General features: G+C 51.6%; 1 protein-coding gene across 1 annotated transcript in view; it reads left to right on the top strand.

The window, feature by feature from the left end:
* col11a1a (collagen, type XI, alpha 1a) overlaps positions 1 to 12,372 on the top strand; it is a 493,146-nt gene that overhangs the window by 183,291 nt on the left and 297,483 nt on the right. Inside the window, exons 23-27 of the mRNA XM_038793410.1 lie at positions 2,708 to 2,752; positions 2,893 to 2,946; positions 3,094 to 3,138; positions 3,252 to 3,305; positions 3,408 to 3,452. Of these exons, the coding sequence (XP_038649338.1) occupies positions 2,708 to 2,752; positions 2,893 to 2,946; positions 3,094 to 3,138; positions 3,252 to 3,305; positions 3,408 to 3,452 (243 nt within the window). The remainder of the gene's footprint in view (positions 1 to 2,707; positions 2,753 to 2,892; positions 2,947 to 3,093; positions 3,139 to 3,251; positions 3,306 to 3,407; positions 3,453 to 12,372) is intronic.

The raw sequence follows: 12,372 nt of genomic DNA, 5'->3' as shown, positions 1-12,372 counted from the left end.
GGGCTTTGGAGGGGAGGGGGATTGGAGGGGAGGGGGATTGGAGGGGAGGGGGTTTGGTGGGGAGAGGGTTAGGAGGGGAGGGGGTGTGTAGGGGAGGGGGTGTGTAGGGGAGGGGGTGTTGGAGGGAGGGTGTGTGTAGGGGAGGGGGTTTGGAGGGGAGGGGGGTTTGGAGGGGAGGGTTTGGAGGGGAGGGCGTTTGGAGGGAGGGGGGTTGGAGGGGAGGGGGGGTGGAGGGGAGGGGGGTTGGAGGGGAGGGGGTTGGAGGGGAGGGGGGTTGGAGGGGAGGGGGGTTGGAGGGGAGGGGTTTTGGAGGGAGGGGGTTTGGAGGGGAGGGGGTTTGGAGGGGAGGGGGTTTGGAGGGGAGGGGGTTGGAGGGGAGGGGTGTGGAGGGGAGGGGGGGTGTGGAGGGGGGGGGTGTGGAGGGGAGGGGGTGTGGAGGGGGGGGTGTGGTGAGGGGAGGGGGTGTGGAGGGGAGGGGGTGTGGAGGGGAGGGGGTGTGGAGGGGAGGGGGGTGTGGAGGGGAGGGGGTTTGGAGGGTAGGGAGTTGGGAGGGGTTTGGAGGGGAGGGGGTGTGGAGGGGAGGGGGTGTGGAGGGGAGGGGGTGTGGAGGGAGGGGGTGTGGAGGGGAGGGGGTTTGGAGGGGAGGGGGTGTGGAGGGGAGGGGGTGTGGAGGGGAGGGGGTGTGGAGGGGAGGGGGTGTGGAGGGGAGGGGGTGTGGAGGGGAGGGGGTGTGGAGGGGAGGGGGTTTGGAGGGTAGGGGGTTTGGAGGGTAGGGGGTGTGGAGGGAAGGTGGTGTGGAGGGGAGGGGCTGTGGTGGGGAGGGGCTTTAGAGGGGAGGGGGTTTGGTGGGGAGGGGGTTTGGTGGGGAGGGGGTTTGGAGGGGAGGGGGTGTGGAGGGTAGGGGGTGTGGAGGGGAGGGGGTGTGGAGGGGAGGGGGTGTGGAGGGTAGGGGGTGTGGAGGGGAGGGGGTGTGGAGGGGAGGGGGTGTGGAGGGGAGGGGGTGTGGAGGGGAGGGAGGTTTGGAGGGGAGGGAGGTTTGGAGGGGAGGGGGTTTGGAGGGGAGGGGGTTTGGAGGGGAGGGGGTTTGGAGGGGAGGGGGTTTGGAGGGGAGGTGGTGTGGAGGGGAGGTGGTGTGGAGGGGAGGTGGTGTGGAGGGGAGGGGGTTTGGAGGGGAGGGGGTTTGGTGGGGAGGGGGTTTGGAGGGGAGGGGGTTTGGAGGGGAGGTGGTGTGGAGGGTAGGGGTTTTGGTGGGGAGGGGGTTTGGAGGGGAGGGGGATTGGAGGGGAGGGGGTGTGGTGGGGAGGGGGTATGGAGGGGAGGGGGTATGGAGGGGAGGGGGTATGGAGGGGAGGGGGTTTGGTGGGGAGGGGGTGTGGTGGGGAGGGGGTGTGGTGGGGAGGGGGTTTGGAGGGGAGGGGGTTTGGTGGGGAGGGGGATTTTAGGGGAGGGGGTTTGGAGGGGAGGGGGTTTGGAGGGGAGGGGGTTTGGAGGGGAGGGGGTTTGGAGGGGAGGGGGTTTGGAGGGGAGGGGGTTTGGAGGGGAGGGGGTTTGGAGGGGAGGGGGTTTGGTGGGGAGGGGGTTTGGTGGGGAGGGGGTTTGGTGGGGAGGGGGTGTGGAGGGGAGGGGGTTTGGTGGGGAGGGGGATTGGAGGGGAGGGTGTGTGGTGGGGAGGGTGTTTGGAGGGGAGGGGTTTGGAGGGGAGGGGGTTTGGAGGGGAGGGGGTGTGGTGGGGAGGGGGTTTGGAGGGGAGGTGGTGTGGACGGGAGGGGGTGTGGAGGGGAGGGGGTTTGGAGGGGAGAGGGTTTGGTGGGGAGGGGGTGTGGAGGGGAGGGGGTGTGGAGGGGAGGGGGTGTGGTGGGGAGGGGGTTTGGAGGGGAGGGGGTTTGGTGGGGAGGGGGTGTGGTGGGGAGGGTGTTTGGAGGGGAGGGGGTGTGGTGGGGAGGGGGTTTGGTGGGGAGGGGGTGTGGTGTGGAGGGGGTTTGGAGGGGAGGTGGTGTGGAGGGGAGGGGGTTTGGTGGGGAGGGGGATTGGAGGGGAGGGGATTTGGAGGGGAGGGGGTTTGGTGGGGAGGGGGTTTGGTGGGGAGGGGGATTGGAGGGGAGGGGGATTGGAGGGGAGGGGGATTGGAGGGGAGGGGGAGTGGTGGGGAGGGGGTTTGGAGGGGAGGTGGTGTGGAGGGGAGGTGGTGTGGAGGGGAGGGGGTGTGGTGGGGAGGGGGTTTGGAGGGGAGGGGGTTTGGAGGGGAGGGGGATTGGAGGGGAGGGGGTTTGGTGGGGAGGGGGTGTGGTGGGGAGGGGGTTTGGAGGGGAGGGGGTTTGGAGGGGAGGGGGATTGGAGGGGAGGTGGTGTGGAGGGGAGGGGGTGTCTGAGATTGGCTGCAGTGAGTGAAGCTCTGGGTGATGTCTGGAATATTATGAAGCGAAGACCACCCGTGGAGATTGTGAAGATCAGGTTTCTCGAGCAGCTCCTTTGCTGCTTTGCGCCTTTGTTCCAACATTTGCTGCAACACGTTTTGCTCCTTTTATTTTAAAAAAATAATTCAGATGTTGAAGATTTATTGAAACTGGTTGGATTCCAATTCACACTGAACTTCTTCAGAAGCAAATGTTGAAATGAAACCAGGTCTGAAGTGATTGGAAAAGTTTCTCTCTCTCTCTCTCTCTGTGCCTTTCTCACTCTCTCTCTTTCTCTCTCTCTCTGCACACAGGGTCTCCCCGGCCCTCAAGGTACAATCGGACAACCTGGAGCTAAGGTAAGTCTTAACTACGACCAGAAACTATTGAAGGACTGAATCTACCTTGTTGTGATTGTCTGGGAGTTGGGATTTGTTTGCAGTTTGGAGCTGCAGGGTGGCTGATATCGTTAACCTTCTCTCTGTTATTCTGTTTAAAGGGGCCACAGGGGAAAGCTGGGCTGGCTGGTCTGGCTGGAGCTGATGGGCCTCCAGTAAGTCAACAACTCTTTTTATTACACAATTGATAAAGGAATTTCATTACTTTATAAATGCGGAAAGCCAGCAGGTTTTAAAACCATCCATTGAAACCAAACTCCTGCACCTTGTCTGTTTGAGAACATGTCCATCTCTCCCCACAGGGCCACCCAGGTAAAGAGGGACCGTCAGGAGAGAAAGGTGCACAGGTAACGTTGAAATAATGATTGACATCACTCTTTTGATTTGCCGCAAATTAATTTCCACATCAACACAGGTCTGAACAGGTTTTACTGCTAACTTTGTTCAATTATATTGTTAGGGATCTTCAGGTCCACAAGGTCCAATTGGATATCCAGGTCCTCGAGGAGTTAAGGTATGTCTGAAGAGAATCTCTCTCAAGTATAATGAAGGTGCTCAGTTCCGTTACAATCAGTGATTCTCACGGAGCTGACTCTGTCTATTTGTTTTTAAACAGGGCGCTGATGGAGTTCGTGGCCTCAAAGGGGGTAAAGGGGAGAAGGTAAAAATTGATTGAAATTTATAATTTCCTTCATTTCACTTTGCTGTTTCGTCATTTTATTTTGCACCTGGACTGGGCACAGAAATGCAACCCTTCAAACCCACCAATGGATTTTAATTTTAAATTCATTCTTATACAAGGGCCTGACTGGCAAGGCCGGCCTTGTAGGGGCTTCTCACAGAAACTTCACTGCGATGTGAATGGAAGCCTACTTGCGACACCAATGAATATTATTATTATTATTGCCTCGCCCTAATTTCTCCTGCTGGTAAGGCACCTCCTTCACCACTATCTGTCTGTGAGGTTTACAGCCTTTAATTGTACCACAGGAGCCTGAGGCCTACGAACCAGGGAGAGGAGGATGGCAGGAGGAGGCTGCACAGCCAGATTCAGTCTCATCTCCGTCTGCCTTCAATTCTTCCTTCTCTCCCCGAACAGGTGCCGGAATGTGGCGACTAGGGGCTTTTCACAGTAACTTCATTTGAAACCTACTCGTGACAATAAGCGATTTTCATTTTTCATTTCTTTTACCTCCTACTCCTGCTGATGGGGTGTGTTCTCTCAGGGCTTGACCATCCTCAAGGTCCACGCCTCTCTGGAGGGCCACGTTACAGAGAACCCATCGACCAGTACAATTTGATTTGATTTGATTTATTGTCACATGTACCAAAGTACAGTGAAAAGTATTTTTCTGCAGCCGAGGAACGTACACAGTGCGTACATAGTAGACAAAAGAATAATCAACAGAGAACATTGACAAATGGTACATCGACACACAGTGATTGGTTACAGTGCAGAACAAGGGGCAAACAAAGCAAATACATGAGCAAGAGCAGCACAGGGCATCGTGAATAGTGTTCTTACAGGGAACAGATCAGTCCGAGGGGGAGTCGTTGAGGAGTCTTGTAGCTGTGGGGAAGAAGCTGTTCCTATGTCTGGATGTGCGGGTCTTCAGACTTCTGTATCTTCTGCCTGATGGAAGGGTCTGGAAGAAGGCAATGCCTGGGTGGGAGGGGTCTCTGATAATGCTGTCTGCCTTCCTGAGGCAGCGGGAGGTGTAGACAGAATCAATGTGGGGGTGGCAAGCTTGTGTGATGGGTTGGGCTGAGTTCACCACACTCTGCAGTTTCTTGCGATCTTGGACTGAGCAGTTGCCATCCCAGGCTGTACATGGCAAAGAGCAGGAGGCTACTCTAGACACCAGACCCGATGCCCCCTGACCCTGCAGTACCCTATCAGTTGTGATTCTGAAGAGTTGTTTAGTTTGGTGAAGAAGGCTCAGTCACCTGGTGTTGCTTTGGTGTACAGCTACCTGTGAAATTCCACAGAGGTCCACACTGAGTTTTTGAAGCGGTAACCAAGAAAGTAGATGAGGGCAGTGCGGGCGACGTTGTCTACATGGACTTTAGCCAGGCCTTTGACAAGGTACCGCACAGTAGGTTGTTGCAAAAGATTAAATCTTCCGGAATCCAGGATGAGGTAGCCTGGAACAGGAGGCCTGTGACCAGCGCTGTGCCTCAGGGATCGGTGCTGGGTCCACTGTTATTTGTGATATATATTAATGATTCCGATCAGAATGTAGGAGGCATGGTTAGTAAGTCTGCAAATGAAACCAAGATTGGTGCCATAGTGGACAGTGAAGGTTATATAAGATGCAACAGGATCTTGACCAATTGGGCCAGTGGGTCGATGAATGGCAGATGGAGTTTAATTTGGATAAATGTGAGGTGATGTATTTTGGGAGATCGAATCGGGGCAGGACCAACTCAGTTAATGGGAGGGAGTTGGGGAGAGTTACAGAACAAAGAGATCTCGGGGTACAGGTTCACAGCCCCTTGAAGGTGGAGTGGCAGGTGGACAGAGTGGTGAAGAAGGCATTCAGCAGGCTGGGTTTTATTGGTCAGAATATTGAATACAGGAGTTGGGACGTCTTGTTGAAGTTGTACAAGACATTGGTGAGACCCACACATGGAATACTGTGTTCAGTTCTGGAGACCCTATTATCGGAAGGATATTGTTAAACTAGAAAGAGTGCAGAAGGGATTTACTAGGATGCTACCAGGACTTGATGGTCTGAGTTATAAGGAGAGGCTGGATAGGCTGGGACTTTTTCCCCTGGAGCGCAGGAGGCTGAGGGGTGATCTAATAGAGGTCTATAAAATAATGAGGGGCACAGATAAGGTAGATAGACAACATCTTTTCCCAAAGGTAGGGGAGTCTAAAACTCTAGGGCAGAGGTTTAAGGTGAGAAGGGAGAGATACAAAAGGGACCAGAGGGGAAATGTCTTCACACAGAGGGTGGGGAGCATCTAGAACGAGCTACCTGAGGCAGTGGTAGAGGCCGGTACAATTTTGTCCTTTAAAAAGCAGTTAGACATTTACATGGGCAGGGTGGGTATAGAGGGGTAGGGGCCAAATGAGTCCAAGTGGGACTAGCTTAGTGATAGAAACTGGGCAGCATGGACAGGCTGGGCCAAAGGGCCTGTTTCCATGCTGTAAACAGCTAAAACTCTGTGACATTGGTGTACAGCTACCTGTGAAATTCCACAGAGGGCCACACTAACAAGGACACAGACGTCTATTACATCTGACTAGACAGTCCCAGTCTCCTGTAGCACCCATGCAGTGCCAGGGGAATGACAACCACCTGAACTGACACCTCCCTAAACCTCCCTTGACCTGTGATGGGCTGCTAAAGTGTTCAGCCTTTTAAACTTTGAAAAACATTCTTACATTGTTTACATTGTTTATTAAACTCTTCCTGTCTCCATGAGTTGCTTCAGACATACTTGGTGCCTCCAGGTAGCTGGTCGGACACAGACACACCAAAACAATGTTTCTCTCCGGGAAGATTGGAAACATTTCAGGAGTTGGAATTTTAATGAGCTTTACAATTGGTTCAGACTCTCCCCCACCCATTGGGAGGTCAGGTTAGTCAGAAATAGGCGGCACTTATAGACACAAACTGCTTTTCTGGTTCACCTCCGAGTGGACCCAGAATGTTGGACAAGTATCACAGGTATAGGATGATACGAAACAGAGAGGTAAAAAGAGAAATTATTTTAAATTTACATTGGCAATTTGCTGATTCTATTTGTCGATGGTTAAAAATCCTGTCAAAAGATGCGGGTGTGTTGATGAAGAGTGTGTGAGGCTGGTAGGCGACTCGAGTGAAACGTGTGGAATCTGTGAAAGGTATCGGAAGATGTCCTCGTGTCCTGTTGGAAAACCTCTTTTGATAAATGTCAGTGTTTCAAGTGAGACAATTCTCTCGGGGGCTGAGAAATTCCCACAGCTGGAAAAGTAACAACGAAAATCTGTTTCGCTCGTTTGATGACATATTCATGAGAGTGCAGATTTCACTTTCTTCATTCACAGGATGTGCGTGTCGCTGGGTAGGCCTGCATTGATTGCCCATCCCTAGTTGCCCTTCAGATGGTGGTGGTGAGCTGCCTTCTTGAATCGCTGCAGTCCTTGAGGTGTAGGTGCACCCACTGTGCTGTTAGGGAGGGAGTTCCAGGATGTTGCCCCGGCGACAGTGAAGGAACGGCCGATATATTTCCCAGTCAGGGTGGGGAGTGACTTGGAGGGGAACCTCCAGGTGGTGGGGTTCCCAGGTATCTGCTGCTCTTGTTGATCAATCAAAATATATGGCAGATTTCTGCAGCTAAATAAGGGGCTGCACGGTAGCACAAGTGGCTACCACTGTGACTTCACAGCGCCAGGGTCGCAGGTTCGATTCCCGGCTGGGTCACTGTCTGTGCGGAGTCTGCACGTTCTCCCCGTGTGTGCGTGGGTTTCCTCCGGGTGCTCCGGCTTCCTCCCACAGTCCAAAGACGTGCAGGTTAGGTGGATTGGCCATGCTAAATTGCCCTTAGTGTCCAAAACGGGTAGGAGGGGTTATTGGGTTACGGGGCTGGTTGGAAGTGAGAGCTTAAGTGGGTTGGTGCAGACCTGATGGGCCGAATGGCCTTATTCTGCACTGTATGTTCTATGATTGTTTAGAGAAGAGCGGCTGGGATTCTCCGTTGGCGATATCATAATCAGCGATCGGGCAGAGAATCCATTCCAACGCCAAATCGGGGCCGCCGCCGGTTTGATGCCGGTTTGCGAATCTCCACCCCGTCCGAAATGGCATCAGCGTGTCGTGCACCGCACACCGTCATTGTCATCGGCAGGTCCTCCCGCGATGCTCCGCCCCCTAATGGGACGGGTTCCCGACCGTGCGGTACACTTGCAGTCGGGAACACGGCGTGGCACCGACGGACTGTGTCTAGCGCCGCCATACTCGGCCGGGATCCGCACCATTGGCCGCAGTGACTTCCGTGAGGGGTGGGGGGACTGGTGGGGGGGTGGGGGGGTGCCCTGGGGGTACCTTGGGGGTGGCCTGGGGGTGGCCTGGTGGTGGCCTGGGGGGGTACCCTGGGGGTGGCCTGGGGGTGGCCTGGGGGTGCCCTGGGGGTGCCCTGGGGGTGCCCTGGGGGTGCCCTGGGGTACCCTGGGGGTGCCTTGGGGTGCCCTGTGGGTGGCCTGTGGGTGCCCTGGGGGTGGCCTGGGGGTGCCCTGGGGGGGTACCCTGAGGGTGCCCTGGGGGTGCCCTGTGGGTGGCCTGGGGGTACCCTGGGGGTGCCCTGTGGCTGGGTGCGTGCACGGCCACTTGCCCTGTTGTACAGTGTGACTGCTGCAGGTTGTCAGCCGTGTGCATGCGTGGCCACGGACTCGCCCATTCTCTGGCCGTTTTCACCGTGGGAACTGGGGAGTTTCACCCGGCGATACTGCTAGTCCTTCACTGGTCCCAGAATCGGTGAGAGGCCGGCGCCGATTTTGCCATCGTAAGATGCCGTAAAATTCTCCATTTCAGCCGGCACTTAGCCGCTGAAACACAGATTCAGCCCCAGGCGTCTCTGCCCAACGAGGGAAAATTATACAAAATAAATCAAAACATCAGTGGCCTGATTTATGTTTCCAGGTTGTGATTTTTACAGTGAGACCTATTTTCTTGTTTAAGTAAAAGCAGATCCCACAATGTTTTATTGGCATCATGAAGGAATATTTTCCGTCATCTTCATGATGCATTTTGAAGATTTCTTATGGGATGGTACTGTGGAATTTGAGAAATATGTTGTTAATAAAATTAAATCATAAAGGAGTCAGACTTATGGGGCATTTGAATCACCTGGTTTCAATAAAAAGGTTTAACGATGAAGCAAATTCAGTTCAACAAAGGTTTCAAGTGATGATATTTAGAAGGTGTAGCTCCCGTTACAATGAGGATGACAGACTCTCAGAAACAGATGAACTAACCGTGGGTAACTAAGGTAGTGAAGAAGAATATTAAGTTAAAGCGGAAACAAACTGCCAAAGGTTAATGGCAGGCCAGAATCAGTGCAGAAGGAGGACATTCAGCCCATCGAGTCTGCACCGACCCTCCAATAGTAACATTATGGTGGGGCAGGCAATAAACAAAGAAATAACTGATGCATGTAGAAATGGTACAGCAGTTATCATGGGGGATTTTAATCTACATGTTGATTTGGTTTAACCAGGTCGGTCAAGGCAACCTTGAGGAGGAGTTTATAGAATGTATCCGTGATAGTTTCCTAGCACAGTATGTAATGGAACCTACGAGGGAACAAGCGGTCCTAGATCTGGTCCTGTGTAATGAGACAGGATTGATTCATGATCTCATAGTTAGGGATCCTCTCAGAAGGAGCGATCACAATATGCTGGAATTTAAAATACAGATGGAGGGTGAGAAGGTAAAATCAAACACTAATGTTTTGTGCTTAAACAAAGGGGATTACAATGGGATGAGAGAAGAACTAGCTAAGGTAGACTGGGAGGTAAGACTTTATGGTGGAACAGTTGAGGAGCAGTGGAGAACCTTCCAAGCGATTTTTCACAGTGCTCAGCAAAGGTTTATACCAACAAAAAGGAAGAACAGCAGAAAGAGGGAAAATCGACCGTGGATATCTAAGGAAATAAGGGAGAGTATCAAATTGAAGAAAACAGCATATAAAGTGGCAAAGATTGCTGGGAGACTAGAGGACTGGGAAATCTTTAGGGGGCAACAGAAAGCTACTAAAAAAGCTACAAAGAAGAGTAAGATAGATTATGAGAGTAAACTTGCTCAGAATATAAAATCAGACAGTAAAAGTTTCTACAAATATATAAAACAAAAAAGAGTGGCTAAGGTAAATATTGGTCCTTTAGAGGATGAGAAGGGAGATTTAATAATGGGAGATGGCTGAGGAACTGAACAGGTTTTTCGGGTCGGTCTTCACAGTGGAAGACACAAATAACATGCCAGAGACTGATAGAAATGAGGCTATGACAGGTGAGGACCTTGAGAGGATTGTTATCACTAAGGAGGGAGTGACGGGCAAGCTAATGGGGCTAAAGGTAGACAAGTCTCCTGGCCCTGATGGAATGCATCCCAGAGTGCTAAAAGAGATGGCATGGGAAATTGCAGATGCACTAGTGATAATTTACCAAAATGCACTAGACACTGGGGTGGTCCCAGCGGATTGGAAATTAACAAACGTGACACCACTGTTTAAAAAAGAAGGTAGGCAGAAAGAGGGTAATTATAGGCCAGTGAGCTTAACTTCGGTAGTAGGGAAGATGCTAGAATCTATCATCAAAGAAGAAATAGCGAGGCATCTGGATGGAAATTGTCCCATTGGGCAGACGCAGCATGGATTCATAAAGGGCAGGTCATGCCTAACTAATTTAGTGGAATTTTTTGAGGACATTACCAGTGCAGTAGATAATGGGGAGCCAATGGATGTGGTATATCTGGATTTCCAGAAAGCCTTTGACAAGATGCCACACAAAAGGTTGCTGCATAAGATAAAGATGCATGGCATTAAGGGTAAAGTAGTAGCATGGATAGAGGATTGGTTAATTAATAGAGAGCAAAGAGTGGGGATTAATGGGTGTTTCTCTGGTTGGCAATCAGTAGCTCGTGGTGTCCCTCAGGGATCCGTGTTGGGCCCACAATTGTTCACAATTTACATAGATGATTTGGAGTTGGGGACCAAGGGCAATGTGTCCAAGTTTGCAGACGACACTAAGATGAGTGGTAAAGCGAAAAGTGCAGAGGATACTGGAAGTCTGCAGAGGGATTTAGATAGGTTAAGTGAATGGGCTAGGGTCTGGCAGATGGAATACAATGTTGACAAATGTGAGGTTATCCATTTTGGTAGGAATAACAGCAAAAGGGATTAATATTAATGCATGCTGCTGTGCAGAGAGACCTGGGTGTGCTCGTGCATGAGTCGCAAAAAGTTGGTTTATAGGTGCAACAGGTGATTTAAGAAAGCGAATGGAATTTTGTCCTTCGTTGCTAGAGGGATGGAGTTTAAGACTAGGGAGGTTATGCTGCAATTGTATAAGGTGTTAGTGAGGCCACACCTGGAGTATTGTGTTCAGTTTTGGTCTCCTTACCTGAGAAAGGACGGACTGGCACTGGAGGGTGTGCAGAAGAGATTCACTAGGTTAATCCCAGACCTGAAGGGGTTGGATTATGAGGAGAGGTTGAGTAGACTGGGACTGTACTCATTGGAATTTAGAAGGATGAGGGGGGATCTTATAGAAACATATAAAATTATGAAGGGAATTGATAGGATGGATGCGGGAGGTAGTTTCCACTGGCGGGTGAAAGCAGAACTAGGGGGCATAGCCTCAAAATAAGGGGAAGTAGATTTAGGACTGAGTTTAGGAGGAACTTCTTCGTCCAAAGGGTTGTGAATCTATGGAATTCCTTGCTCAGTGAAGCAGTTGAGGCTCCTTCATTGCATGTTTTTAAGGTAAAGATAGATAGTTTTTTGAAGAATAAAGGGATTAAGGGTTATGGTGTTCGGGCCGGAAAGTGGAGCTGAGTCCACAAAAGATCAGCCATGATCTAATTGAATGGCGGAGCAGGCTCGAGCGGCCAGATGGCCTACTCCTGCTCCTAGTTCTTATGTAAAAGAGCACATTAGCTCGGCCCTCTCCCCCCACAAACCCGTAACCCCACCTAACATTTTGGACACCAAGGACCAATTTAGCACGGCCAATCCACCTAACCTTCACATCGTTGGACTGTGGGAGGAAACCGGAGCACCCGGAGGAAACCCATGCAGACACAGGGAGAACGTGCAGACTCCGCACAGTAACCCAAGCCGGGAACTTTTACAGATGCACTATAGAAAGCATCCTATCGGGCTGCATCACAGCCTGGTATGGCAACTGCTCGGCCCAGGACCGCAAGGAACTTCAGAGTCGTGAATACCGCCCAGTCCATCACACAAACCTGCCTCCCATCCACTGACTCAATCTACACCTCCCGCTGCCGGGGGAAAGCGGGCAGCATAATCAAGGATCCCTCCCACCCGGCTTACTCACTTTTCCAACTTCTTCCATCGGGCAGGAGATACAGAAGTCTGAGAACACGCACGAACAGACTCAAAAACAGCTTCTTCCCCACTGTCACCAGATTCCTAAATAGCCCTCTTATGGACTGACCTCATTAACACTACACCCTGTATGCTTCACCCGATGCCGGTGCTTATGTAGTTACATTGTATATATTGTGTTGCCCTATTATGTATTTTCTTTTATTCCTTTTTCTTCCCATGTACTGAATGATCTGTTGAGCTGCTCGCAGAAAAATACTTTTCACTGTACCTCGGTACACGTGACAATAAACAAATCCAATCCAATCCAATCCAATCTGTTATTGTGAAGCAACAGTGCTAACCACTAAGAAACAGCAGAGGAGTTAAATGGATATTTTACATCAACCTTTACTGTGGAGGATGGTAAAAGCATCCTAGAAAAATACGGGGAAGGAATTAAATAATCAACAGTACATGCTAATTAGTTTTAAACAAATGAATGGAGTTGTGGCTGATGTGTCCCCTGGAGCTGATGGTTT

This window comes from Scyliorhinus canicula, chromosome 4 (genome assembly GCF_902713615.1).
Source record: "Scyliorhinus canicula chromosome 4, sScyCan1.1, whole genome shotgun sequence".
NCBI classification, from domain to species: domain Eukaryota; kingdom Metazoa; phylum Chordata; class Chondrichthyes; order Carcharhiniformes; family Scyliorhinidae; genus Scyliorhinus; species Scyliorhinus canicula.
This window is presented reverse-complemented; position numbering and strand designations above follow the sequence as displayed.